Genomic DNA, 27,134 nt, shown 5'->3' with positions numbered 1-27,134 from the left:
ACCAGGTACCCAGGAGCCCAGTGCTTTCCGGCAGTGCACCCTCACTGACTGCTGGTCTCCTAGATGCCATCAGCACTGCTGGTCTCCGGCTCTTCCACGGGAGGAGGCATGGCAAGCCATGCAGGGGTCATGTGAATTTGTCTGCGTGTGTTGTCTGTGTCTGCCCACAGCTCCCTCCCACGGGCCACTGCATTTGTTGGGTGGGGGCAGGCCACCCTCTCTACACACACATGAGAAAGTGCGGCTGCTGGTTTCCGGAACATTCCTTGCCACTTTCCCTCTGCTTTCTTGTCAGTGTTGCTTACAGGGAACCCGGCAGTTGGAGAGGGAAGAGCAAGGAGTGAGCAGGAGGGGCTTTGCCTGTAGTTCAGCCATTCATTGTCACCCACCCTCGGACTCATTGTCCCCAGAACACAGACACATCCTGTTGGCCTGGTCAGGAGATCTGATGGGAACCTGCCATTCCAGGTTTCCGGTTTGAGTAACAGGCCAGGGGGGCTGGGCAGGGCCCTGAATAGGAGCTGGCAATGCCCATCAGATTATCTTGCAAGGGGAGGCTGAAATGGCCCCACCCAGGCTCAGGGACCGGGCCTGGACGAGGGCCAAGGGGTCAAGAGATGGGCGGGGGGTGGGGGGGGTGTTGTCTTGGTGTCATAATTGGAGTCTCACCCTCCTGTGGAGCTATTGGCTCTTGTAGAGTCCCAGACTGCATTTGAATGGCTTGTCCGATTCAGCCTGGTTCTCTAGCAAATTAGAAAGGAGGAAATGTCAACCGACCAGCACCAGAGGACTGATTTGTGGTTCCGGAGATGCTTTGGAATCCAGGCTTCTCTCCTCTCTCCCACCCTCTGCTTTGTGTGATCTTGCTGTGTGTCACAGCTCTTTCTGGACTTGATTTTCCATCTCTGTCCGGAAAAAGAGGAGGTGGCTCAATCTGTCCCTTCTACCAGCAAGATTTGTGTTAAAAGAACTGGAGGTTGCTGTGGCTGGTGATGTAGTTTAGTGTGTTGAGCGTGTAGCATGCAGGAGCCCTGGGTTCAATCCCTAAAACACACACACACACACACACACACACACACACACACCAGAAACATAAACAAAATTCTCAAAGAAACAAGCTAAGAACCCAACTACAAACTAACCTAGAGACAGGATACTTATTGGAAGTTAATTATCTCAGATCCCAAATAAAGAAGTTAATATAGAAAACTTCAGCAGGAAGTAAAATAAGCACTGTAATTATTAAGCGTTTACTGTTTGCTGTGTGGCAGAACCAGGGTGTAGCATAAGTTTTTGGTGAGAATAGTCATAAGTTTTTAGGGGCATTTGGTTGGGCAGCCTGCTTTGTGCCCTTGAAAGCTGCTAAATTGGCTAAATCCCCAGCCAGGGGATGCCTGGGTTGGGAGTGAGAATGGGAAGAGATGCTCATGTTCACCACCAGGGGGTGCTAGAGAACACCAAATGGGCTCTAGGCTCTGCAATTTTCCAGGCCTTGTGTTCTTTTTCTTCCTGGGTCTCTGCAAGTCTGGAGACATGCACTGGCTGGGGAAACTCAGCTGCTCTGTGGCCTGGGTGGATGCATGTGTCATGGGGGTGGGGGTATATGGAAGCCTAGGGTGGTGTTCTTGAAGAAAGAGTGAGTGGATAGAAAGATAGATAAATATGTGGATGGATGGATGGGTAGATGGGTGGGTGAATGGAATGTGGATTGGTGGGGGGGTTAGTAGGTGGACAGATAGGTGAGTGAGTGGGTAGGTGGTTGGGTAGATGGATGGGTAGGTGGGTAGCTGGGTGGGTGGCTGAATGTGTGGCTGAGTGGGTGGGTGGGTGAGGACTCCCCAGGCTCTTCCCTGATGCCACCCTATCTCTGTACAGGTACGTGCACTACTTCAGCGGCCTACTCTCTGGCTCCATCAAAATGAACAACAAGCCCTTGTTCCTGCACCATGTGATCATGCACGGCATCCCCAACTTTGAGTCTAAAGGAGGTACCTGCCCAATCCCCTCCCTCCGGCCTCCATTTCCTTCTCGGTGGCCTTGGGTGGTAAGCCATATGCTACACTGTAGTGTCATCTAGGCTGGTGTGGGGCCCTCAGCAGAACTCAATCCTCGTCCTCTGCAACGTGGGGTCGGCACCTGGCCATGCCTAGCGTCAGAGGACACTGGGAGAGACAGTTTTTCTCTCCTTAAAATGCCTTAGAAATGAAGTTAGTCTTTCTCCCCTCTCTTGCTTCCTTCTTTTCCTCTTCCTCTTTTTCCCCTTTCCCCTCCCCATGTCTCTCATCTCCCGAACCATTTCTGCTTCTTAGCTCACACATCCCCCCTCTCTGACAGGGTGCCGACCGTTTCTCCGCATCTACCAAGCCATGCAACCTGTGTACACATCTGGCATTTAGTAAGTAGTCTGTGCGAGTGAGGACAGGGGTGGGGCAGGAGGAAGGGAGAAGGGAGCCTGCTTCCTCAGGAGCACTGTCCCTCATCGCCTCTCCCCCTCAGCAACATCCCCGGAGACAGCCAGGCCAGCATCTGTATCACCATTGAACCAGGGCTGCTCCTGAAGGGAGACATCTTGGTGAGCTCCACCCTCCTCCTTCCCTGGGGACGTGGGACATGCATCTGTCTCTGGGGAGCTACGGAGTAGGCTCATGCGGTCTTGGTCTGCCTTCCTCCCTTGGAGTGGGTGTTTTCCTCCTAGCTCCATCTTTTGCTCTGGGGCAGCTTCAGTGTGAACTGTGACCTTCTAGCTTGAGACTGGGACAAGAGACTCCCGATTCTAAGCTCAGACCAGCTTGCTGCAAGTTAAAGGCCCTGTTTCCTTTCCCACACCCGCCTGTGTGCAGGGACAGTTGGGAGGACATTCCTCACAACTCCAGACTGTTCCCCTCCTCTTCTGCTCTAGAGGTTTCTCAGAGAGCTTTGAGATATTGTTTGGTATTGGCGACCTCACTCTTCTGAGTTTGGGGTGAGCCTTGGGGGCTCAGATAATGGAGTGAGTTAGGAGGTTCCCCGCGATCTGGCCTTTCTCCCTTTGCCCCTTCCCACGCAGCTGAAGTGTTATCACAAGAAGTTTCGGAGCCCGGCTCGAGACGTCATCTTCCGAGTGCAGTTCCACACCTGTGCCATCCATGACTTGGGGGTTGTTTTTGGGAAGGAAGACCTGGATGAGGCCTTCAAAGGTGAGCTCTCTCATGGGCCAGGATGGGACTCTTGTAGCAGGGGAGGAGCCCAGCGTGGGATAAAGTGGTGGATGCAGGGGCCATCTTTTCTGAGCCACAAGTTCCAGGGGGCTCTGGATGACAGTGCAAGGAAATTGAGGGAGAACCATGAAAAGGCTGAGGTTGGGGTGGTCTTGGAGTTCAGGTTGCAATAGAGATCAAGATAATTCCTCTCTGCATCTTGAGGTCCATCCCTGTAACCCAAGACCCCTGGGCTATTTTGTGCCTCCCACCCTTCTCTAGTAATTGCTCCAGATTGTCTCCTTCTTGTCCTCCCCCCCTTGTCCCTTGTTCCACGTGACCACTGGGAGTCAGTTTTCTAGCATTCACGGGTATCTTAATACTGGGCTCAGTATTAAGTGCTGGAATCAAAGTGAAACATGATGGATGTGGTCTCTGTTTTGGTGAAGCTAAAAAGTCTTGAGGAGACGGCTGTGGCAGGAAACAAGCATCCCTCAGGAAAGGTGCAATAAGGAGGAAGAAATGTGGCCAGGGGAGGTTGGAGTCTAATGTCCACTTAAGGCTCTGTCTAAATCACATCCAAGCCTGGAGAGATGGAGAAAGATAGAGAAAAGGGGGGAGATCTCTATGAATATCTGTATTCATGCATGCATTAATTTATTCCATTAACCAGCTATTAACACACCATCTTTCATCCATCCACCTGAACTTTTGTTCTGTTATCTACCCATTGGTCCATCCATCCATCCATCCATCCATCCATCCATCCATCCATCCCTTCATCCACACAGTTACTCATGTGCTAATGCATGCATGCATCCATCTATCCACACATACATTCACTGTCCACCCATTAGTAGACCCACTCAGCTATCCATCCATCACTTGTGTGGTAATACATGACAAACATGTTCTAGAACCTAGAGATACAAAGTGAAAACAGTTAACCCCTGCCTCTGAGAGTCCAGAGTTTCATAGGAGAGACACAAACAATTATGAATTAGTGTGCATAGAGATAAACACATGCAGAACATGATCGTGTCCCACAGAACAGACATGATCTTTGTTGGGACCTCTTCCTACAAGTGGTGACCCAGAACCCAGCCAGGAAGGGCCAGATTGGAGGAAGGGCCGCTCTCCTGTATACTCTGATACATGTGGTGGGAAAGGATGTTTTGTGACAGCATCCGAGCCAGGAGGAGCAACATGAGAGATGCTGTGAGTTTCAGGACAGATTATAATCAGTCTTGAGGGATGATGAAGGTGGAGCTGACAAAGTCAAGAAGAGGTTGAGGAGACACAGAGGGAAAGGGATCCCAGTTCCCTCTTGCATTTGTTCAGGTGTTGCGTTTGTCTAATTATTATTAGAAGTCAGAGGTCAGGGTAAGAACCCGAATGATCGGAGAAGTGGCAGCGAAGCGACCAGGGACCGCCTGTCTCTTCCATTCCTCCACCCAAAAGCACTAAGATCCTCTCTAAGCCCTACCTTATTACTTCCTGTCTGTCTTCAGTCCTCCAAAACCTCTATGATTAATTTTGGTCAGCTAGTAGCTAGCTCCGCCCTCTAATTCAAAGCAAACTTTATTGTGTCCCCCCCCACCCAGGTGAGGACCTTGCGCTTGCTAGGCAAGCACTCTACTACTGAGCTAAATCCCCAACTCCACTTTATTGTCCTAATGTGATCAAAATATCACACATTTCCCCTTTTTGTCTAAATTAAAAGGCAAGGTTTTAATTCTAACATAGTAAAACTATATACAATAATAACAATTATCATGTAGGAATTACATTCACAATGTCCAGTTCATTTGCATTTGGCAAATTCAGAGAAAATACTCTATTATCTATCTTATCTTGTTGAGTCCAAAGTTTGGAACCCGATTCACTTTCCATCCTCACTTGTATTAACAACCCAAATCCATCCTTTTATGTCTCTCAACCTTATACAGTTTACACCTCTTTTTTGTTTGTTTGTTTGTTTGTTTGTTTGTTTTTTAGACAGGGTTTCTCTGTGTAGTTTTGATGCCTGTCCTGGATCTCACTCTGTAGACCAGGCTGGCCTCGAACTCACAGAGATCTGCCTGCCTCTGCCTCCTGAGTGCTGGGATTAAAGGCGTGCACCACCACCACCGCCTGGCACCCTACACCTCTTTTTATGAGTTCCTTTTCTGGATTTGGTAACAAGGAAAACCATAACTATAATTATCTTCAATTCCATCAGAGACCTGAGAAGGATATATTTCCTGGGTAAACAGGAAGTATAGAGCAACCAACTTCCAAAACTGTAGAAATGACACAAACAGTCGGTTCTTCTCTAACGTTGGGGCGTCCATTTTCGGCCTACAGGCCTAGGATAGCTGACAGACTTTTCTGTGTAGCCGGAATTTTGAAGGACTGTCCTGCTTTGTCTTGGTAAAGTTTGGCAGTCACTTTCTTTTGTGTCCTGCTTGTCCAATTTGGACAGCGTATTGTCAATACTCAAGGCAAGGGCAGTTTCTTGCCCAGTGGCTAATTTTTGCCATAAAGAAAGTAAACTCCATATGGAGTTTCTTTGATGCCCATCATCTTCTCTGAAGTAGATTGGTGCTGCCAGGAGCAGACACGTTTCATTGCCATAAAAAGCCTTATATTGTTAAAACATCTTAAGTTCCATATTCTGTAGATCTCTGAAGTGTTTGAAGATTACCTGTTTATCTAAAATATATCTGACCTTGAAACCTACCTAACATGGCTACAAGTTTGGTTGTAATAGGTGGCTAACTAGTAACTTACATTTCTTTATTATCCTAAATAGTTTATAATAATAACTTTCAAGGCCTAGAAATTCATGTTACATTGTTAAATGAGCTGCATAGGTACAATACTTTAAATAAGAGTGGAAATGTATGTACAGTATATTCTAACAAAAATAGCCTTAAACTTGTACCAATATACAAAAATCCATGCCAGTGTAAGACTAGTAGTTTAAGACTAGTAGTTGCTTTTTTAGTTTAAAAGTAGATTCAATAATTTACCCCTTTATCCTATCATTTCTATATCCTCCCTTTTTCTTTTCAGAATGGGATCCCTGAATCTAATCTCCTTTATTCAGTTTTATTCTTGACCATTACCAGTAACAACTTGTAACCAACTCCCCTAGATGATGACAAATATTTATAACCCACTGAATGACCAAAAATCATCCACCTCACCTCTTGGGAATGTGGGCATCATGTTCTCTAGATTGCTTCCTGCTGTCTGTGGAAGAGGGGAAGTGAGGGCATCTCTAGGGGAAATTGAGATAATGATCAAGTCCTGGGAGAACTAGCTGTATCATTTGTTGCCAGTCTCTGTGTAATGGGAAAGTGCAGGGCTTATCTGAAGTCCAGCCTGGAGTAGTGCATGAGGCTGGATCACAGCTAATGTAAATTAGCTAACCTTTAAATTATCCTGAGCAGTTTGTCATCCAAAGCTGATCTTTGGGTGGTGTTTGTCAAGCTTAGTGGCATTACCATAATCCAGGTGGAATCGTTGTTGTGGGGTCCCACTATCCTTTTGGAGACTTCAAAGGTCACTATTAGGAATGGTTATGGTTCACTGTAGAAAACATAAACATTTTAAATGTCATATGCAGCAGATCTCAGAGAGGTTAAAGGACCACAATTTATTAAGTACATCCAGAGTATACAAACTTAATTCCTAGTTACCTGATAGAGACTCAGACCCGAAATCATGTACAGGAAGCTAGGTGAAGCCTTTTTCTAGAATTAGTTAGTACTCTATATGACCATTAACATCATGGCAAAGTTTAAAAATACACACACACACACACACACACACACACACACACGCACATTATATATAAATCCTATAAATTTTAAGGTACTATTTATATCTTAAGAAAAATTTTAAAGAGTCAAAATAAAACCAAAGGATTATGAGATTAGTGGCAATAGAATAGTCCCTTAAATTTGGTTTTTCTTCTGTTCCATACCAGCTGGCTCTTCTGACATGAGACAGAGATTTGGGATTTTTCTTTAACAAGCATGCTTGGGTTTAGAGAAGGAGAGAGCCATATTCCAACTTAAAAGCCAGCTTTAATTTTTAATTGAACTAGGACTACAAAAAGACCATTTATCTTATATGTCTGTAGAGAACAGCAGAAACAAACATTTGGGAAGATTTATGAAATTTTATCCTGTTGGAGATGTGATATACCAATAGGCTAATTTACTCTTTTTCTGGGGACATTTCCTCTGGATGATTCATCCTTTTTCTTCAGATGTCTCATTTGTCCAGTGGTTTTCAGATTCCTTAGTTAGATGCCTTCATTATCCTGGAAAGACAAAAACAAAAACCTGCCCCAGCCCTAACTTTGGGGAGTTTCCTTTTTGTCAGGATATATGTGATGAAATGAAAAGCATTTGTTAGTCTTATAAGTTAGTTTAGATTGAATGGCCACACTGATTAATAAACTCTGGCCTCTTTTAGTCAAGACGTCTCTCCTGTTTGAATCTAATCTTTGGTGATATCCATGGTTTTTCTTCTCCTGTGGAAACAAAAGCAAAACCTCTTCCCCAACATAACTCATATCCTGGTTTCCATTCTGAGGTCTACACATCTTTAAAGTATACAGGATGATTTAATACTGTAGGTTTTTTTTTTTTTTCTATTATCCAATGTCTCTCCATAGCTGTCATTCATTTCTCACTAGTATTTAAAAAAATTTAAAGTTAATAAAGCATTGTATAATCTATCTGGGGGGTGGTCTTTATTACCTCTTTCTTTTTTTAAAGCATATCTTTTAGAGTATGATTCTACTTGCCCTGTAGGATTGTGTGGTATACTTGTAATATGCTTTATATTGTAATATGAAAAAATCCATTTTACTTTACTAGAGACATATGCTGAAGTGTTGTTAGTCTTAATTTGTACAGGTATCACCATGATGGCCATAACTTCTAATAAATGTGTAATTACAGAATCAGCCTTTTCAGAACTCAAAGCAAATGGATGCCCATCAAAATCCTGAATATGTATCTAGGGTATGATGTATATATTTTAATTTTCCAAACTCTGGAAAATGAAACACAACCATTTGCCAAATTTTATTTCTTTGAGTACCCTTTGGGTTACTTCCTGCAAGAAGTGGAGTTTGGTTATACAAAGAACAAGTAGGAATATTTCCTTATAATTTCCTTGACTTGTTGCCAAGTGATAGAAAAAGCAAGCATGGAGAACCATTGAAAATCAACAGACCCACAAGCAGAAGTGTAGCCACAGTGTCTGTCCTAGTCAGGGTTGCTACTGCTGTCATCAAATACCAGGACCAAAGCAAGTTGGGGAGGAAAGGGTTTATTGGGCTTACACTTGCATATCACTGTTCATCATGGAAGGAAGTCAGGATAGGAACTCAAAAAGGGCAGGAACCTGGAGGCAGGAGCTGATGCAGAGGCCATGGAGGGGTGCTCCTTACTGGCTTGCTCCCCATGGCTTGCTCAGCCTGCTTTCTTGGAGAGCTCAGGACCACCTGCCGAGGGGTGGTATCACCCACAATGGGATGGACCCTCCCCCATCAATCACTCATTAAGAAAATTCCTTACTGGCTTGACGACAGCCCCATCTTATGGGGGCATTTTCTCAATGGAGACTCCCTTTTCTCCAGTGACTCGCTTGTATCAAGTTGATATAAAACTAGCCAGCACAGTGTCTGAGGGAATCAGTGAAATAAATACAAACCTACCCAGATTTAAAAAGAAAGGAGGCTGGGTGTGGTAGAGTATGTCTGTAACCCTGGTACTCAGGAGGCTGAGGCAGGAGGATTTTGAGTTCAAACCCAGATTGACCCTGTATTTAAAAAGGTGGGAGAAGAGTAGGAGTAACAGGAGACAAATAATCCACCTTCATAGCGGTGAAGCAAGGGGGTTACTCAGAAATGATTTCTAGAAATAGTGGCACAAATAGTGACTGTGATCTAGAGCCTTAAAGATGGGATGCTGTAGTCAGAAACCGAAAGGATTGTGTTTGCCTCAGGAAGCAGAACTCTGGCAAGGGTGTGGCCTGCAGTTCCAGTGTGGGATTGGGCTGGGTAGTGTAGCTTGTGTAGCTCAGTGGGTAATGTGCTTGCCTAGTGTGCTTGTGAAGCCCTAGGCTTGATCCCCAGCACCTATAATTTCAACACTGAAGAGATGGAGGGCAAGAGATTGAAGTCCATCCTTAGCTACATAGTGAGTTTGGGGCCAGCCTGGGCTACCTGAGAGCCTGTCTCAAAATATTTTTTCACTGTGTGTGCCTGTGCTACTTCCTCTGTGTGAAGGTAAATGTAGACCACACTATGGTTTATTAGCTATGTATGCATATATGACTGAGTTCTTTTCTACAAGAAACCTTTCTATTTGGGGATCCAGGGTCCATATTCTCCTTTCCTTCTCTTTCAGATGATCGATTTCCTGATTATGGCAAAGTGGAGTTTGTCTTTTCCTATGGGCCAGAAAAAATTCAAGGTACAGACCATGGTCCAGCCCTTGCCCTGTTGGACCTCACCTGTCCCTCCTCACTCTCCTCAGCATCCTCACCTGTCCCTCCGCACTCTCCTCAGCATCCTCACCTGTCCCTCCTCACCCTCAGCATCCTCACCTGTCCCTCCTCACTCTCCTCCTCACCTGTCCTGTCTGACCCTCAGCATCCTCACCTGTCCCTCCTCACCCTCAGCATCCTCACCTGTCCCTCCTCACTCTCCTCCTCACCTGTCCTGTCTGACCCTCAGCATCCTCACCTGTCCCTCCTCACTCTCCTCAGCATCCTCACCTGTCCCTCCGCACTCTCCTCAGCATCCTCACCTGTCCCTCCTCACCCTCAGCATCCTCACCTGTCCCTCCTCACTCTCCTCAGCATCCTCACCTGTCCCTCCTCACCCTCAGCATCCTCACCTGTCCCTCCGCACTCCTCATCCTCACCTGTCCCTCCTCACTCTCCTCATCCTCACCTGTCCCTCCTCACTCTCCTCCTCACCTGTCCTGTCTGACCCTCAGCATCCTCACCTGTCCCTCCTCACTCTCCTCAGCATCCTCACCTGTCCCTCCTCACTCTCCTCAGCATCCTCACCTGTCCCTCCTCACTCTCCTCAGCATCCTCACCTGTCCCTCCTCACTCTCAGCATCCTCCCGCTGGTCATCTCTACAAACAGGATGTTAGAGGTGGGTCAAGGTACAGGACCAGGGTATCAGAGTGGACTTCCAGCCAAACCTGATCCAGCACCTTAATGTCTATATGACAAAATAAAGGCTAACAGCGAGGCATTGAGTTGGCTAAGCTGTTCTGGTCCCTTTAGGCCACCATCTTGTTATATTCCGAGACTGAGGGCCTTGGCAGATGGAAGGGACAGCCAGAGCACATGCCAAGGTGCTGGGTGGATAGTGGGTATTTATGAACCGAAGTGGCTCAACCCGGAGGCCAGTTTAATAATAGCCTTTCTTCCTCTGGACTCTAAACACGGAGACCAGTTGTTCTTCATCTTATTTGAGAACAGAATGGGAGGAGATGAAGTCAGGTTACAGGCAGAGGGACTCTGGGAAGACTGAAGACAGGACCGGCAGGCCAGGAAAACAGGCTACCCTGGATGGGCTAACACACTAGTTGCTGTGTTGACTCTGAGGTTACAAAAGAGACTGGCCTCTTCTTGAGGATATCTGTCTGGAATAGGGAGCATCTTTTGTGCGTGCGTGTGTGTGTGTGTGTGTGTGTGTGTGTGTGTGTGTGTGTGGTTTTTCAAGACAGGGTTTCTCTGTGTAGCTTTGCGCCTTTCCTGGAACTCACTTGGTAGACCAGGCTGGCCTCAAACTCACAGAGATCCACCTGGCTCTGCCTCCCCAGTGCTGGGATTAAAGGCATGCTCCACCACCGCCTGGCTGAGAGCATCTTAAATAGGGGCAGAGACAGGCCTGGGACGACCTTTACCAGCTGTGTCCTCTCAATATCCTGGCTGTGATTTCCCTGCTGTCCCTACCTACAGGTGGTCCAGGACAAGCCTGTCCCTTATCTCTTCTCCAGTCTCCAGAGCTGACCCTTGCTCCTGCCCCAGGGCCATAGATGATGTAGAAGCAGCCACCCAGAGGGTGGGGACATGCTTTCTCTAGGGTGTGTGTATGGTTTTTTTTTTTTTTTTTAATCAGTGCCCTGACCTGATCTGCCCCATGACCCAGTCCTAGACTCCTGGGTTCTTGAGGCAGCCCGAGTTATGTCCAACTCTAGACATTCAAGACATTCCACGGAGGAGCTCACTGGCCTTCTGCTTTACTAGATGCTTATCTCTTGTCCTCTCTGTCCCTCTGTCCCCTGCCGGCTCCCCACAGGCATGGAACACCTGGAGAATGGGCCCAGTGTCTCTGTAGACTATAACACCTCTGACCCCCTCATCCGCTGGGACTCCTACGACAACTTCAGTGGACATCGTGAGGATGGCATGGAGGGTAGGTGACCCCTGACTGCCAGGCTCTCGCTGAGCTGGGCAGCCCTGGCTTGTGTGACCTTGGTTCTCTGGGGTCTCTGTAGAGGAGGTGGCTTTACGTGCAGCTGGCAGTCTCTGTTCCGTCTCTTTGGAACCTGCCCTCAGGCGTCTCCAGGCTGCTGTCTCTGTTCTTAGAGGTCAGAGCATGGGTATGTAGATGAAGTGTTTGGGGGTCTAACAGCTTCCATGAGGACCCATCAAAGATGTCTGGGAACTTAATGTGGCATTCCAAGATGCAAGAGAGAAAAAACAACAAAACCAAACACCAAAACAAGCTGCAGAGTGGGAACAGTGCCTGTGCTTACTTAACGTGCCTGAAAACACCAACATATTTCATACCCAGCTGCAGGCAGGTGTGCCCTGGAGAGTTCTGTGGTGGGTCCATTTATTTGTTTGGCTCTCGGAATATGTAGGAGGGAGGAGGGGTAGAGATAGAGGATGAAGCCAGGTACCCTTGAGATATGCCCCCTTGGGTTTCAGCCCTCGGCTTGTTTTCTGGTTCAGCCACAGGGTGGCAGAATGTTAGAGCAGGTTGGAGGGTCCCCTGCAACCGTCTTCAGAATTGGGGTAACTGAGATCTTCTGAAAGGCAGGACCATGACTTACCCCTCAGACCCAGGCTGTGTCCTCTCCAGGACACCAGTGGCAACCTCTCTTCCCCACCAAAGCCATCTGGGGGTTGCTCCAGTGATGGAGTGGTATTGGGGAGGGAGAACATGGCCTGGGACTCACACCTGTTTACCTCTGCATGGCTGTTCCTCCGTCACCCTTGCCCAGGCATCCTGTGTGGCTCTACTCTGGATGCCATGCTACAGGCAGATATTAGACAGGATGGAGGAGGGAGGCTAGCTTAGGATTCAGGGGTTTCATAAGAGTGCCTTTATGTGCAGCACCCCAGGGTTGGTGGCTTGCCCTTGTACCCTCTCAGGGGGCCCCTCCCACTATGATCTTTGTCCTTCATACCCAGTTCCCATCTTCTGAGTTGTCTGAGTGGCCTGGGCATGGGGTGGAGCTGAGGATGGAATGGATTGTCTCTGAAGCTGCTGCTGCCGCCAGCCAGCCTCACTGTCTCTCACTTTGGGGAAGTTTGCATTTTTAACAAGAACACTTGGCAATTTGAAGGAATTTTTAATACCTCCCTCGCCATCTCTCCCTGGTAGGGATCCAGTGTGGTGATAAATGTAAAAACATTTCATGAGCCTCCAAAGTGCCTAGAGAATCAAAGCTAGAAAAATTAAGGGCGGAATGGATGGGACCAGCTCAAGGGAAGGGAGGAGAACGGAGGCCTAGGGTCTGAACAGGGGAACCTAGGGTAGCAGGTGGGTTCAACGGACAGGCGGGACAGACAAGAGATGGTCCTGACTGGCTCTGCAGCCCTCACCCCATGATTGCTTCCCCAGCAGGGGAACGGAGCTGGCAGGACCCCGGGCCAGTTACAAGGTCAGCTGGTCTTATCAGGACAGAGGGGCTTCTATACGCAGGCAAAGCCCTTTGCCCATAGAGGGGCAGATCGGGGCTCTGCTCTCGCCTTCCTTGCCTGGCCTGACAGCCTAGCCTGGGACCGTTGCCAGGAAATAGCTGCCCTGGGCTCTGACCGTGTGTGTCTTGCTGCCTGCCCACGGGCTGCATCCCCATTGGGCGCCTGGAGACCCCGGGGGAGCCCAGAGCTTGAGCATGGATTATGTTTTCTAGTCCTGTTCCTGTCTGGGAGCCTTTCTGTGTGGAAGGTTCTCTATCCTGGAGGAAAGGGGTTTTTTTTTGTGTGTGTGTGTGGCAAATGGTCAAGAGGAGGAAGTGGGAGACCTCTTGTCACCTTAATTGTGGGGAACAATGTGGTTCATCTGTGTGTAGGCTAGGAGGAGGAAACAGGGAAGAGAGGAAAGAGATGGAAACCCATATGGAGAATAGGCTCTGTCTAGGGACAATGGCCAGGGAGAGGGTGTACCCGCCATCTCAGGGACTTCTTCCTGGGGGTCTATTGTCTTAGCTCTCTTGGGTTACCATTCAGAGGCCCCACAGGTGGGCCCTAAGTGACAGAAACGTGCTCCGTGCTCTTATGGTTCTGGACCTGGATTCTGAGACCAAGGCTGATGTCCTTGAGGCCTGTCCCCTCAGCTTGTAGACTGCCCTTGCCCTGTGTCCGCATGTGTTTCCCTCTGTGTTTCTGTATTCTGTTCTCTTTATGTAGGGACCTGGACCTTTATATAGGTATACTGGAGTAAGACCCGTTTTAGTGACTTTCTTTTGCCATAACCAGCTCTTTCTTGGGCCACTGCACCCTGCAGCCTGTGGCCCTGAGGGGAGGGCTCAAGCCGCCATGTGTGGGATGGAACTTTCTGTGTTCCATGCCGTTGGAGACCCAGGCCCAGGTTTCTGACGAGGAAGAAGTGAGAATCCTGAGTTGTGGTGGAGAGCTGTCTGGCTCCTGCTGCCCTCCTCCTCAAGGCTGCCTCCACCTCCCTCTGTGTTGGTGTGGAGCCAGCCAGCTTGGCCCTGGCTGACACCACAATTTGAGCCTCCAGGAGTCCCATTAGCTCCTTGGCTCGAGTTCTGAGCCCCATGCCCAGGTCCCAGCACCCCTTAGGTGGGGGCAGGGCTTTGTTTTTGCCTATGCTGCACAGAGCCATGTCCAAATTCTTCCAGAGGGTTCCAAGAGTCTCTGAAACAAGTTCCAGTAGCTGGGTGGGGTGGTGGCCTTTGCTTCTGAGGAGCTGAGGAGCCGGGGAGCCAAGCTGCCTCAGGGCCCTCTGCCTGCTGTCCTCCGACTCCTTGGCCATCAAGCTAATGGGAGTCAGGATGGGGGACCAGGGCTGGTGCTGGGTAAGTGGGAGCATGGAAGCAGATTCTCAGACTGGAAGTAAGGGTGGAGGGAGAAGAAAATTCATCCCATGCTTCACAGGAATGGCAAGGATGCCGTTACCCGTCGCTTCTGGGTTTTACCTGTGTGAGGTGCCCAGCTGAGCCAGGGCAGGCGGCGAGGGGTTTGGTTGGATGCTCAAGCTTCCAGGTGCTCTGGCTCTGAGGAGAACCATATACTTTCTTAGGGGAGAGTTCTAAACCTCCCTACCCCTTCAGTTCTTCTGTCTCAGCTGAGAAGAGCCCCTTGTCTACAGTTAGGAGTCCCTGGTTTGGCTGACTGTGGAGGTGAGTTTGTCCAAGGATTGACTTTTTTATTTTAATTTTTGAGAGAAATGAGGGAAGTCAGGGCAGGGAAAGATGCTACAAATGAGGAGAGAGACACAGAGATGTGGAGAGGAAGATCTGGGCCAAGGGTCTCAGGCATCCCTGGAGACCCCTTCCTGTGGGTCTTCAGTTTTAGTCTGCATAGAAATAGGATGTAGGGGGTCCTGGAGAGTTGGCTCAGTGTTTGAGCACGCTGGCTGCTCTTCCAGACAGAGGATGTGAGTTCAACAACCACATGGTGGCTCACAGCATCTGTGAGTCCAGTTCCAGGGGCCCCGAGGCTCTCTCTTCTGGTCCCTGAAGGCACCAGGCACACAGGTGGTGCATATGCATATCTGCAGACAAAAGATCCATACAGAGAAAATAAAAATAAAGATTAAAAAAAGAAAGAAAGAGGATGTAGGAGTAGACAGCATTTCTTCTCATTCTGAGCTCAACCAGTATTTCCTCTAGGGACTTATGAGAGGCTGGGATGGTCCTGACACATTAACCTCTCAACTCTTGAGCTCCAGAGGGAAAGAAATGGCAGAGTGGTTGCATTGGTCAGCATAGGCCAGCAGATGCTGCAGTAACAAACAGCCCCATTCACATGGCTTCCTCCCTCCAACATAGTCCCTGCTTAAGGTATTTGTCCACAAAGGATGGGAATAAGCCACTGTTCACCCTAGTTTCCCTAGGGAGGGGGGCTTCATCTAGAATGTCTCTCTCATTGATGCTACTACAGGAGGAGGGCTCTGATGTTCACTAGGCTTCTGCCAGGAACTGACATGTTCTTCCTGCTCACATTTCATTGGTTAAAACAAGCCAAGGTCTATGTCTTAACTCCAAAGGAGGCAGGAATGTTGTGTATGCACGCAAGACAGAAAACTCGAGAACAGGTGGAACAGATCACCGTGTACTGTAGAGTCGGTGGTGTGGAGTCTAGAGTCAGACAGTCTGTTTGCGATCCTTGGTGCCTTTCTGAGACCTTGTCCATACAACAGATACCATAACAGGACCTTCCACCTATGGGAGGCACTTCAGAGTCAGTGAGGGCCAATGCCAGAAGTTCAGTGTTGGCTAAGTGCTATGTTGGCAGGACTTAGTGTCTGTGGCGGCCATGCTGGAGTAGGTAAGACAAAGATGGGATTTTATGAGTCCCGCCCTTCTAAGAGGCCCCTGTCCCTTTCCCCACTACTCTCTGGGCATCATCTACATCTGACCCACTCTTGACACTCAGGACACTTGCCTCCTACATCTGGAGAGTTCCCTCCCCCAGCCTTTGAGTGAGTTAAGGGGTCTGGATTCCTAAAGGAGGTGCCAGCTCTAAACCACGATGATGGTGCTGCTGCTGCTGGTGGTGCTACTGCTGGTGGTGACCGTGAGAGACTGATAGCACATTCTGGGTGCTGGATGTTTTTGGTTAAACTGTCCCCCCACCCCCGAAACACCATTGGCCAAGCGTGTCTTGTCACCTCTGGGCTAGCTGGAGTCCCTTGATTTTGTTCATCTCTGCCCTCTACTCTGCCCTTCCTTGTCTCCATGACACTAAGGGTACTTCCATTTCTTCTCTGGTTACATGATGGAAAATCTAAAGGGTTGGTAAATTCAGACATCAGTTTGGAGTTGGCACATCACCTTGTCAGCCCTTGCCTGGCCAACATTGTGTGTGTGTGTGTGTGTGTGTGTGCGTGTGCGCGCGCGCGCGCATCTGCATGTGGCCAGGTTGTATGTGTTTATGTGGTGTGCGTGTGCACATACATACACATGTTTGTGTGCCTATGTATGTGCTTACAGGACATAGAAGGTTTACTCAACATTTTGAGGTAGGAAGAGAAGAGGTTACAAACATTTTAGAACTTTCTTCAGGAACCATTGAGAGATTGAGCCAGTCAGTCACCTGTAGATTTGGAGGACTGTGGGTTTGTGACTCTTGAGTGCCTTGTCAGCAGATCTGGAAACTTCTCATGTGGCCTGGTAGCTTCTCTGGATGTTCCTTAGTCGCTATGCTGTCCTCCTGGACCCCTTAGGTCGAGAGACACTGAGGTATGAGGACTGTATCTCAGTGTGGGGTGTCTGTAGTGACAGTGACGTGTATGCATGCAATGGCTGCTTGGGAGGATACTAGGTTCCTCTTTCATCCCCTCCAAAGAGGACTAATCAGCAGGTTCAAACACAAGATTGGTGTGACCTTGTGGGTAGAGGACATAACTCCCATGACCCAGCATCTGCCAGCCACCTGCCTAGCATTGCTCCCGTGGGCTGGGGCTGGCCCTGTCCTGATGCCCTTGGTCCCTTAGCTGGCCTGTCCTACACTGCTGCTGGCAGGCTTGGGCAGCAGTCTGCGTCCGGAGCACGTGGTAAGATGATCCCTTTCTTGCTGAATGAGTCTTTGGTCTCTCAATCTCTGCCATCGGGAGGAGGTGGAAGGCTGGAGCCACACTCTGAGTGGTGCCAAGCTTGCTGCCAGCAGCCCAGTGCCCAGATGGAGGCTGGGGACAAGGAACATGTACTCTGTCCCCTCAGGCTCCCTTACCTCTTCTGCCAGACCTGGAGATGAATGTAAGTTGCTGGCCCTAGCCTAGGGTACCATCTTCTCATCCATTTCCAAGAAATGGAATCTAATTTCCTATTGATCATGGGCTTTTCTGACCTGCAAAATAGGCTTTCCATCTACCCCTCTGTCTCCATTCTCTCCTCTCCCATCCTCCCTTTCCTCTATCCTGCCACTCATCTACCCTCCCCTGCTTCCATCCTCCCCTTCCCCATCCTTCCTTCTGTCCTCTCCTTTGGTCCTGCCCTCCCTCCCTCCCTCCCTCCCTCCCTCCCTCCCTCCCTCCCTCCCTCCCCCCTTTCCCTCTTTTCCTCTCTCTTCCCCTGGTTCTTAATCAATCACTAATTACAAGTGGTAGGCACCAAGTTAGTCCTGGGGGTTGGAGAGTCAAGTCTAGGGGTGCTTGGGGATAGGAGCAGGAGTGTCACATACGTTTGCCAGCCACCCTGAACCTGCAGCCTGACCAGGTGACAGCCTCTGACTCAGAGCGGCTGGCTTTAGAGGGATGGCATGTGGCTGGGCCCTGACAATGGATGTAGCATCGTCTCTCAGAGTTAAAAGGCAGGGACACTGGTCGAAGTCTAGAAAGCTGAGGTTAAGAAAGAGCACTCAAGGCCAGGCATGGTGGCTGAGGCAGGAGGAAAACCTTTTTAGAAAAAAAGGAATTAAAAGCAATTATGTCAGCCCAGCTTTCCTGAAGGCTGGGTCTTTAGTGGATGCTCGATAGATCTGTGGGAGGTAAGGGTGACTAGAACAGGGAGGCAGGGTGGGGGTGGGTTTGCAAATGCTGTGTGCTGCTCAGGGTGGGTCCATGTTTCCTCAGCCACGCCTGGGCCCTGCTGCTCATGGCTTCCCTGCTGTTGAAGGCACAGGGCTTTCCCCTTTTAGATTGCGGGGTTTCAGAGATCCCTTTTCTAGGGGACTAAGAGCTGGATGGTGTTGTAGTGGAGCAAGCCCTATCCTCTTGACTGGTAGACCTTGCCTAACAAGCAACAGCACAGGCAGGTCCTAGGCTCACACCCAAGGACATGCCACTGGACCCTCAGATTTACCCGGGCAGTGGCAGTTGTTACACCCAGCTCTAGTGGCTGTGAACCCCCAGGAGGGCTTCAGACTGCCTTAACATCCAGACCTTCAGTAGGGAGAGGGTTCTTTCTGGATTCTGGAGTATGCTTCTCAGCACTGAGGTGTCCATCCCTGCTTTGAGGATGCCTGGCCTCGATCTCGCTATCCTGAATGTTTGCCTGGGGCTGGCACCCGAGGCTGATGCAGAGGGTCTGCCCTGTGGCTTGCTGGCGAGCAGCTCCACTGCTGACTGCCCTGGCCTGCTCTGGGTATTTCTCTGCCTCAGCAGCTTCAAGGAGGAGCTGCTCTGTGCCTGGGCCTCCCTGGGGCCTTTTGTGTTACAAAGCTCTGTCCTTCCTGCTTTGGAGACCCACCCTCTGGGGCCAGCCTTCTGGCCTGCTTTCTGTCCCACTGACAGTTTGGGGGCTGTGTGAGGGAAATTGTTTCAAGGGATCTAGGTCTGGCAGAAGATCAGTCCTTTCCTGGATGCCATCCCTCCCTCGACTTCCCCGGCTGCCCATGGGTGATTTATCTCTTCTAACTCCCTTTCCTTTCCACACCCCTTCCTGCCAGACCTCCCGAAGCCCCGTGAAGCCTAGGCTGGCTTCAGCAACAGGCTGGCTCTATCAAGAATATGGAAGTGCCTCCAAGTGTCCTGTGGATCTCAGGAGGGGCCAGTCCCTAGGCAAGCAGGGCCTGGAGGATAGACGCTAGCGGGCTTGGCATTTGGGCTACTCTGGTCAAGTCCTAACTCTGCCTCCTGCCTTTTGTTGGCCCTGGGCAAGGTGCTCAGCCTTTTAGCCTCAGTGTGGAGAGAAGGAAGACACCTGGCAGAGGACAAAGACTCAGAGGTTCATCACAAAGCCTTGCCTCTCCAAGGGACCTTGTAAAACACGTCTTGAAGTGAGTCAGACCACCTTCTAGCCATCCCAGCTAGAAGCAGACTTTTAAATCAGACCTCTGGCTCCATGACCAGCATTGGCTCACACTGTCCAAATGCAGGCTGTACCCCCTGGGTGGTTCATCTCTTGATGATTCACTTCCTAGGCTGGGTCTGCCCTCCAGCACTGGTCACAGCCCCTTCCACATGGGACATGTGAGAATGTAGAGGAGAAAAGGCATGGTTCTAGTCACCCTTGAGCCCACTGTACTGAAGGGAGGAGGGGATGGAGCACAGATCACCTGTGGCGTGTGGCACCTGGGCTCCTCAGTCACATTGTCCCCTCACTTCCCAGGTATTTGTTGAATGCATATGATATGCCAACCCCTTCATTCCCCAGTCATTGAGGACAGGACAGTGAAGGAAACAAGACCATAGGGTTTCTGTTTTGGTGGAAGAAGGCAGATCATTTAAAAGAAAATTAGGGGCTGAGGTGATGATTCAGTCGTAAAGTGTTTGTGGAACCTTGAGGATCTGCATTTGACCCCCACAACCCATGTCAATGCCTGTCATGATGGTGGCATGTGCTTTGTGATCCCAGCATGGTGAGGCAGAGATGGGAGGATCCCTGGGGCTTGCTGGCTAGCCAGCACAGCCTACTTGACAAGTATATATATATATGAGAGGTAGACAGCAGCTAAGCACCCCACGGACAACATCTGAGGTTGTCCTCTGACCTCCACACACCCACACATGCATACATGCGTACACACCCACACAAATGCACACACACAGAATGAAAGGCACAGGGTAAGAAGGTATCCGAGTATGTAATGGGACAAGAGAAACTTGAGCTCTGCACTCCAAAGAGTGATCGGGATGGGCATGACGGTTAGAAATGTAAAAACAGGGATTACCAATTTCGGTCTTTTATTAAGTGGGCAGCAAAGACTTGAAGAGGACTGAGCTGCCCAAGTATGTAACTGGGGGAGAACCTTCCAGGTGGTGCAAAGGTCCTGGGGCAGGAGTGCAGGATGTTTGGGGATCACAAGTGGTTGGTGGCAGTGTGGCTGCAATGGAGGCTGTGGTAGGAGAAAAGGTCCCATCTAATGGGACCAGGGCACTTCGGATCTGGTAGCCATTGTGAGGATTCCAATGACTTTTACCGTAAGCGCTTCCACCAAATGGTAGATGATGAAGACCTTTCCAAATTGCACATCAAGAGGCTTTTCATTTTTTTTTTTCAGCTGCATAATATTCTTATCATACCTATGTGCCATTTTTTTTTTTTTTTTTTTTGGTTTTTTGAGACAGGGTTTCTCTGTGTAGCTTTGCGCCTTTCCTGGAACTCACTTGGTAGCCCAGGCTGGCCTCGAACTCACAGAGATCTTCCTGCCTCTGCCTCCTGAGTGCTGGGATTACAGACGTGCACCACCACCGCCCAGTTTATGTGCCATATTTTATTCACTAGTATTTTCTTTAAAACCTGTATTTAAGTAACAGGTCTTTTAGGTTATTTCCAGTCTCCCTTTTCTGTTTCTAGAAAATGCTGTCAGGGGTCATCCTGGGAATGTATTGTTTTCATTTGTGCAAGTCCTAGGACAACCTTCTGAGGGTGATGGGCAGTGACAGGTTGGCCTCTTCAAGGGCTGTCCTCATTGACATTTGCAGCCAGAGGGCAATCTGCTCCCACTGCTATGTGTTCCCCTCCTGAGTAAGATACTGTAGGACGGCCAGGACATCCTCTGCTTCTGCCCATTTCCCTGTGAGCCAGGTAGTTTTGCCTCTGTTTCATAATGAAGTAACACGTACAGAGAGATTAAGGTTCCCTAGCAGTGTTAGCACGGCCAGATGAGGGATGGAGCCCGAGTTCTGGTACCCACTGTTCATCATCCCGCCGCATCTCCCTATTTCTTCACAAGCACAGGAGTGTGGAGGAACCCTGCCCTCCTGTCCCATGCAGCTTTGAGATCCAGAGCCCTAGGAGCAAGGACCTGAGTTAAAACAGGAAACCTGTCTGACTCACCCCTGTGCCTGCGTCCTGGAGACACTTGCAGACCAGTGGCAGGACAGGAGAGGCCAGCCTCGGCAGTGGCAGCACGCTGGAACCACAGCTACAGTTTCTCTTGTCCCCTCCCATTACCAGCCCCAGAGGGGCAGCTCAGGAGCCTTGGAGGGGGGTGGGGAGACACAGGCTAATTCTGCTGTGGGTGGAGCCGCAGCCATAGCAGGGTCAGCTTGCTTAGGGATTAAGTTTCAGCATTTCTCAGATGAAAACAAATCGGTCTCTTTATTGCTCTGCTTGGCCTTTGGGACCACTATAGGCTGGTGCATATTTACGGACTTCCTGTAAGTCACTGGTTCTGCCCTAGTCTCAGGGCAGAAAATAGCCTTAGATGAGTTGGGAGCCTTTAGCCGGTGGCAGGCAGGACAGGAGAAATAGGTGTCTCAGCCAAGCAGTGTCTGGCTGAACATCCTCCCTGAGGTGGGCTGGCCTCTAGGAGCCTCCAACTGCTCCAAGGCTGGGCACCATCACCCCTTGGTACCCTTGCCTGTGACTCCCCATCTGCTGTCATTACTGTCTGATAACACTTTGCTGAGTGAGGCCCCTCTATTGTAGGGTGGATGGTTAGGGAGAGGAGGACAGAGGTGGCCATGGGTTTTAACTGTCGGTCTAGGATGGAGGTCTCATAACTGGGAGAACCCCTGTAGTTATGGGGTGAGAAACGGGAATGGGTGATGTTTCATTTTTCTCTTGGTTCTTTTAAGACAGGGTTTCTCTGACTGTCCTAGAACTTGCTCTGTAGCCCAGGCTGGCCTCGAACTCACAGATCTGCCTGCTTCTGCCTCCCGAGTGCTGGGATTAAAGACATGCACCACCACTGCCCAGCTTCAGGATGGCTTTTCTTGAAGTTGGGGTGAATTTTTCCACATATGCTTCTGTGTGGGTGACATGAGTGATTGTGGCTAGTGTCTGCAAAGGAGCAAGGCAACTTCTGGAGTTCCCTGACAAGACAGACTAGCTTTCTGGGTAAAGAGGACGCAATGTCTTCCACTCCAGACTCCCTGTTCCCTCTTCTCTCCTTTCTTGAAACTGTTTGCGCCCAAAGCCTCTCCCACGGGGACACAGATCTTCCAAGGGCAGAGCTGGATGCCCTCCAGCCCTGCTGGCTCCAGCTGGATTCTCCTTGCCTGGTGAGCCGAGGCAGAGCCGGCTGAGGGTGAGGCCCTGGCTTCTCACTGCCTGGTTTCCCGTCTTGACAGCTGTCACTGACGCTTATCTGAGGCTTTAGCTTTGTGTTGCTTTGATTGCTTGGGGAAAATAAAAAAGGCAGCGGGCGAGCATTCTTTGATGTTGGCTCTGTGCTCCCCCACTCCCAGGCCAGTGAGGTCAGACTTCGATATGAAAGCAAAAGCTTTCCTCAGATCTTTCCTCCCCCTTCCTCCCTCAGAGCCCCCTCGGTCTGAACTAAGGTTGGGAACCTCTGAGTCCCCACAGGTGCTTCATGTGGGAAGGGCCAGGGCTGAGCCAGGGGGCTGCCTCCCATCCAGGAAGGTTCCCTGTGGGGTGGAGGGCCTGGGAGTCAGGGAAGGTCACGTCACTCATCACAGAAGGGAACTGCCTGGTTTAAAGAGGAACACAGATCACCCTTGTCTACTGCCTAGCCCATACTCACGCATGTAGAAAACTCCACAGACCCCTCCACTCAGTTCGCTGTTATGCACTGAACCCCTGGATTACTCTGCAGACACCCTTCTGTAGAGAACTCCGTGGAGCACTCTGCACAGTCCCCTCTAGTGTACTGAACCTGTGGACTTCCAGCCCTGCACTCCCCTCCCTCACAGCGGGACCTGTATTCTAAAGGCACACAGCCCCTTGGGGCCTCAGTATTTCTGTCATGCCGAGAGCTCATGTCATTTTGGGTGAAGCTTTGAAATTGACCCACTAATGAAGGTAGGTCCTTATGTGACCATGAACCTCTCAGAGGTGGTGCCACGTGGTCCTGTCATGGTCATAGCTCTCCTTGGAATGCATGCAAATCCCAGGGAGCCCCTTCAAGTGACGTTAATACTAGTCTGGCCACCAGTGGATAGGTGGGTGGTTGAGCTGTCTTGACCACTGACTGTTGGTGCCTTTGAGCCTTCCTGTCTCCCTTGGGATGCTCCTTTGTCTTGGGGAGCAGAAAGAGCTTGTGGACAGGATCATTTTTAGTTAGCTCCTGGCTGCTGCATTGGGCAGGCAGTTCTGGAGGCCAGCGAGAGACACTTGTTTAAGCATGGACACCTGGTGAATGGATACAGGCATTGATTCATTCTCCTTTGCTCCCCAAACTCCTCCATCCTTTTTCACCTTCTCCTCCACCTTCCCAGGTGAAGATGTTTCTGAAGCATGCCCATGCTGGGAGCAGTGGGTGAGGAGAGGCGGGAGGGCCATGGGCAGATGTCCCTCTGTCCTTTGTTCAATGCATACATCTGCCTGGGAGTTGACAGTCCCCTTCCTGCAGAATCTTACCCTATTCTCAGGGAACATACTCCCAGACTGTCCCTGCCCGCTGCCTTCCTGGATTAGATGTGGAGACCCCCAGAAGGCTTGCTCCCCACAGCCTGCCCTGCCCTTGTAGCCTTGAACTGTGCTTCTTCAGGTCTTTTGGGCTGCGGGGAGATCCTAAGGAAATCTGGGACCATGTTTCTATCACTTACACACACACACACACACACACACACACACACACACACACACACACAGCCTCCTTCCTCTCTTTCTCCCTACTCCTCCCTCTTCCTCTCCTCCCCTCCCTGCACCTTCAACATGTCTGTCATAGGGTGTGGGATGCTTCTTCCTGCCCCCACGCCTCTGACTATGCCTGCTGCCTCCTTAAGGATCCTGGGTTCAACCTAGAACAAGAAATTTTAGAGCACCATGCTTTCCTGGGTGCATTTTGCTGCATTGAGATCTAAGCCAGCCAAGGTCACGCAGTAAGCAGCAGAACTGGAGTCCTATCTTCCGGGAATTTAGTTTCCCCTTCCTGAACTTCCTTCCCTCTGTCTAGCTCAGGTCTACCTACTGTGTGCCAGTGGTGTTTCTTCCAGCTATAAATGTGCAATGCCTCTGGCTACTTGTTCCCTGGGTAGCAACCACCTGGTGCTGCACATCCCACCCCCACCCCAATCTCTGCCAGCTTTACTTCAAGGACCTGCTCACAGACCATGAAGTAGCCCTCCTGGGAACACTGTTCTGTTTCCTGTTTCTTTCCTAACTCCAAGACTGCCAGAATACAAAACGCACCATCATTTTGTCCCTTAAGAACAAGACCTAAGCAGCTGAGGAGATGGCTTAGTTGTCCAAATGCTTGGCTTGCCAGCACGGAGACCCAAGTTCTATCCCCAGTACCTGGGTACAAAGCCAGGTGTGGTGGGTAGTTGTTTATAATCCTGGTGATGGGGAGGTGGGCACAGGAGGATCCCTGGTGCTCAATAGCCATTCCCCTTAGCCTTCTTGGTGAGTTCTAGGCTGGGGAGGGACCTGTCTCAAAGGGAAGAGATTAAACAGTGCCTGAGGAAAGATATCTGATGTTGGCCTCTGATCTGTATATACATACAGGCACACGAGTACACACTTGCTCTCACAAATGCATTCATGTGTGCATGCAGAGAGAAAAAGAGGGAGAGAGAGAGAAGGGGGGCAGGCACTAACATTGCCTAAGAGTGAGAGCCAGGCCTGGGAAGATGCTTCTACACCTGCCAGTGAATAGACAAAAGGGCTAAGGATAGAAACAGGAAACAGAACAGTGAGAAGGGACCAAGCCTCTCCAAGCTGAGATCATAGCAAGCTGATCTCCCTTCCCCCCAGAAAGGGACTCTGCTGGACCAAGGCTGCCCTGGGAAGGCTGGGGAAGTCATTGGATCTGCAGGCAGAAGCTGCTTTTCCAATGAGGTGTGGCCCTGCAGTGTCCCACCAATTTTGTACTGTTGGACTGGCAGGAGATGCTTGTGACTTCTGTGTGCTGGAGCTCCTAGGACCCTCTAGCCACCTCCCTTGGTGCAAGCATCCTGGATCTGGCATAAAGGATGGCTTTTTTCCGGAAGCCAGTGGCCCTGAGTTGTGATCTTGGCTCTGACTGTAAACATCTGTGGGAACCTCTGCTTCCTAGAGTTGGTTGACTGGGATTGGGTTGACCAGCTGCTGAACTCAGGATGTCCCCTGGGCTGACTGTCTTGTGATTCTAGGAAATGGCCTGGGATGGCTGCCCACAGTGGCAACAAGTCTGGGGACCCAGTGAGTCCTGGGGACCTGGAAGCAGCCACAAGGTCTCTGGGTCCACCTCCCTGCCTCTAGAGTCTAGAACTTGGGCGTAAAACTACCATACTCGGGGGTGTCTCTTAAATGCAGGGAAGGCTGGCTGCTTCAGAGGTCAGAGCAGAGCAGTACCGAGCATCTTCACTGTTTCAATGGCATCACATCCTCCAGGGCCAGGTCATTTCATGAGACTCTTGTCTTTGCTGGACATTCAGTGCCATAATAATTGAGCAGAGAAAGGGAAGGCTGAATTCTATCTCTTGGAATGAGCATTAGTATGGTATGTATTGGCCCCATGAGACACGGCCACTGAGATGCCATACTCTCAGCAGCTACATCCCTAGCAGATGATGGATTGGCTTAAGCAATGGGGTTAGGTGTACTCTGAGGCTGTGTTATGGAAAGTATGGCTTCCAAACAGTGCAAAGTATCGTACTTCTCATGTGCTCTTGCCATAGAGCCTCCATGTGAAAGTGACGAGGAGCCCTGGGAGCAGGTCAGTGGCACAGATAAGCCAGTGAGGGTGGACTATCCAATTGGGGCTCAGAGGACATCGCACATCCTGAGTGCCTGTAGGGGTCTCTTGGAGGACATTGGTCTGTTCTGAGCCACCCACAGGGTACCATAAAGTCAACTGAGAGTTGACAACATTGAGAGCTAGGATCCCCCTGTTTCTGTTAATTAAAGATAAAATGGGCTTTCTCAGGGAGATGGTAAGGTCCCAGAACAGGAAATGTTTAGATTCCATGAGGACAATCATCAGCCAAAGCTGGCTGTGTCCACAAGAGCATTTTAAAATTCTGACTCCCAAGCCACTGAGAGTTCTGTCTTTTGGGGGTGAAATGGGCCCTTGAAGCCACCAGGGTCTCCCTGCCCTTCTCTCCTTACCTTGCCCCCCCACCCTGTGCTGTGGTGGGTTGAATAGGAATGGCCCCCATAGACTCATGTTTTTAAATGCTTGACCCATAAGGAGTAGCACTATTAGGTGTGGCCTTGTTGGAGTAGGTATGGCTTTGTTGGAGGAAGTGTGTCACTGGGGATGGGCTTTGAGCTCTTATATACTCAAGCTAGGCCCATTGTGGCACAGTCTCTTCCTGCTGCCTGTGGATCAAGATGTAGACATCTAAGCTACCTCTCCAGCACCATGTCTGTCTGCATGACGCCATGCTTCCTGCTATGATGGTAATAATGGACTAAACCTCTGAAGTGTAAGCCAACCCAATTAATTGTTTTCCTTTATAAGAACTGCCATGGTGTCTCTTCACAGCAATAGCAACCCTAACTAAGACATCCATCTTTCCCCTTTTTTGACACAGGACCTCACTATGTAGCCCATGCTGGATTTGAACTTGCTTTAGTCATGTGTTAGCCTCCCAAGGGAAGGCTGTGTCCAGCCAGTCAGGGTTTTTAGAGGACTCCCCGGGCTTCCATTGCCTTCTGAAGGCCATCAGGTTGTGGTGGTTGTTGGCACTTGTTCTTTTCTTTCTTTCTTTCTTTTTCTTTTTTCTTTTTTTT

At 49.8% G+C, this 27,134-nt stretch overlaps 1 protein-coding gene across 6 annotated transcripts in view; it reads left to right on the top strand.

The window, feature by feature from the left end:
• Window positions 1–27,134, top strand: part of Tns1 (tensin 1) — a 224,726-nt gene that overhangs the window by 139,423 nt on the left and 58,169 nt on the right. For all 6 annotated transcript variants that reach the window (XM_036172760.1, XM_036172759.1, XM_036172757.1 and 3 more), the window contains 6 exons: window positions 1,876–1,988; window positions 2,335–2,395; window positions 2,497–2,572; window positions 3,047–3,176; window positions 9,593–9,658; window positions 11,507–11,623. In XM_036172760.1, the coding sequence (XP_036028653.1) occupies window positions 1,876–1,988; window positions 2,335–2,395; window positions 2,497–2,572; window positions 3,047–3,176; window positions 9,593–9,658; window positions 11,507–11,623 (563 nt within the window). The remainder of the gene's footprint in view (window positions 1–1,875; window positions 1,989–2,334; window positions 2,396–2,496; window positions 2,573–3,046; window positions 3,177–9,592; window positions 9,659–11,506; window positions 11,624–27,134) is intronic.

The sequence above is a fragment of the Onychomys torridus genome, chromosome 23 (assembly GCF_903995425.1).
Source record: "Onychomys torridus chromosome 23, mOncTor1.1, whole genome shotgun sequence".
Classification (NCBI taxonomy): domain Eukaryota; kingdom Metazoa; phylum Chordata; class Mammalia; order Rodentia; family Cricetidae; genus Onychomys; species Onychomys torridus.
This window is presented reverse-complemented; position numbering and strand designations above follow the sequence as displayed.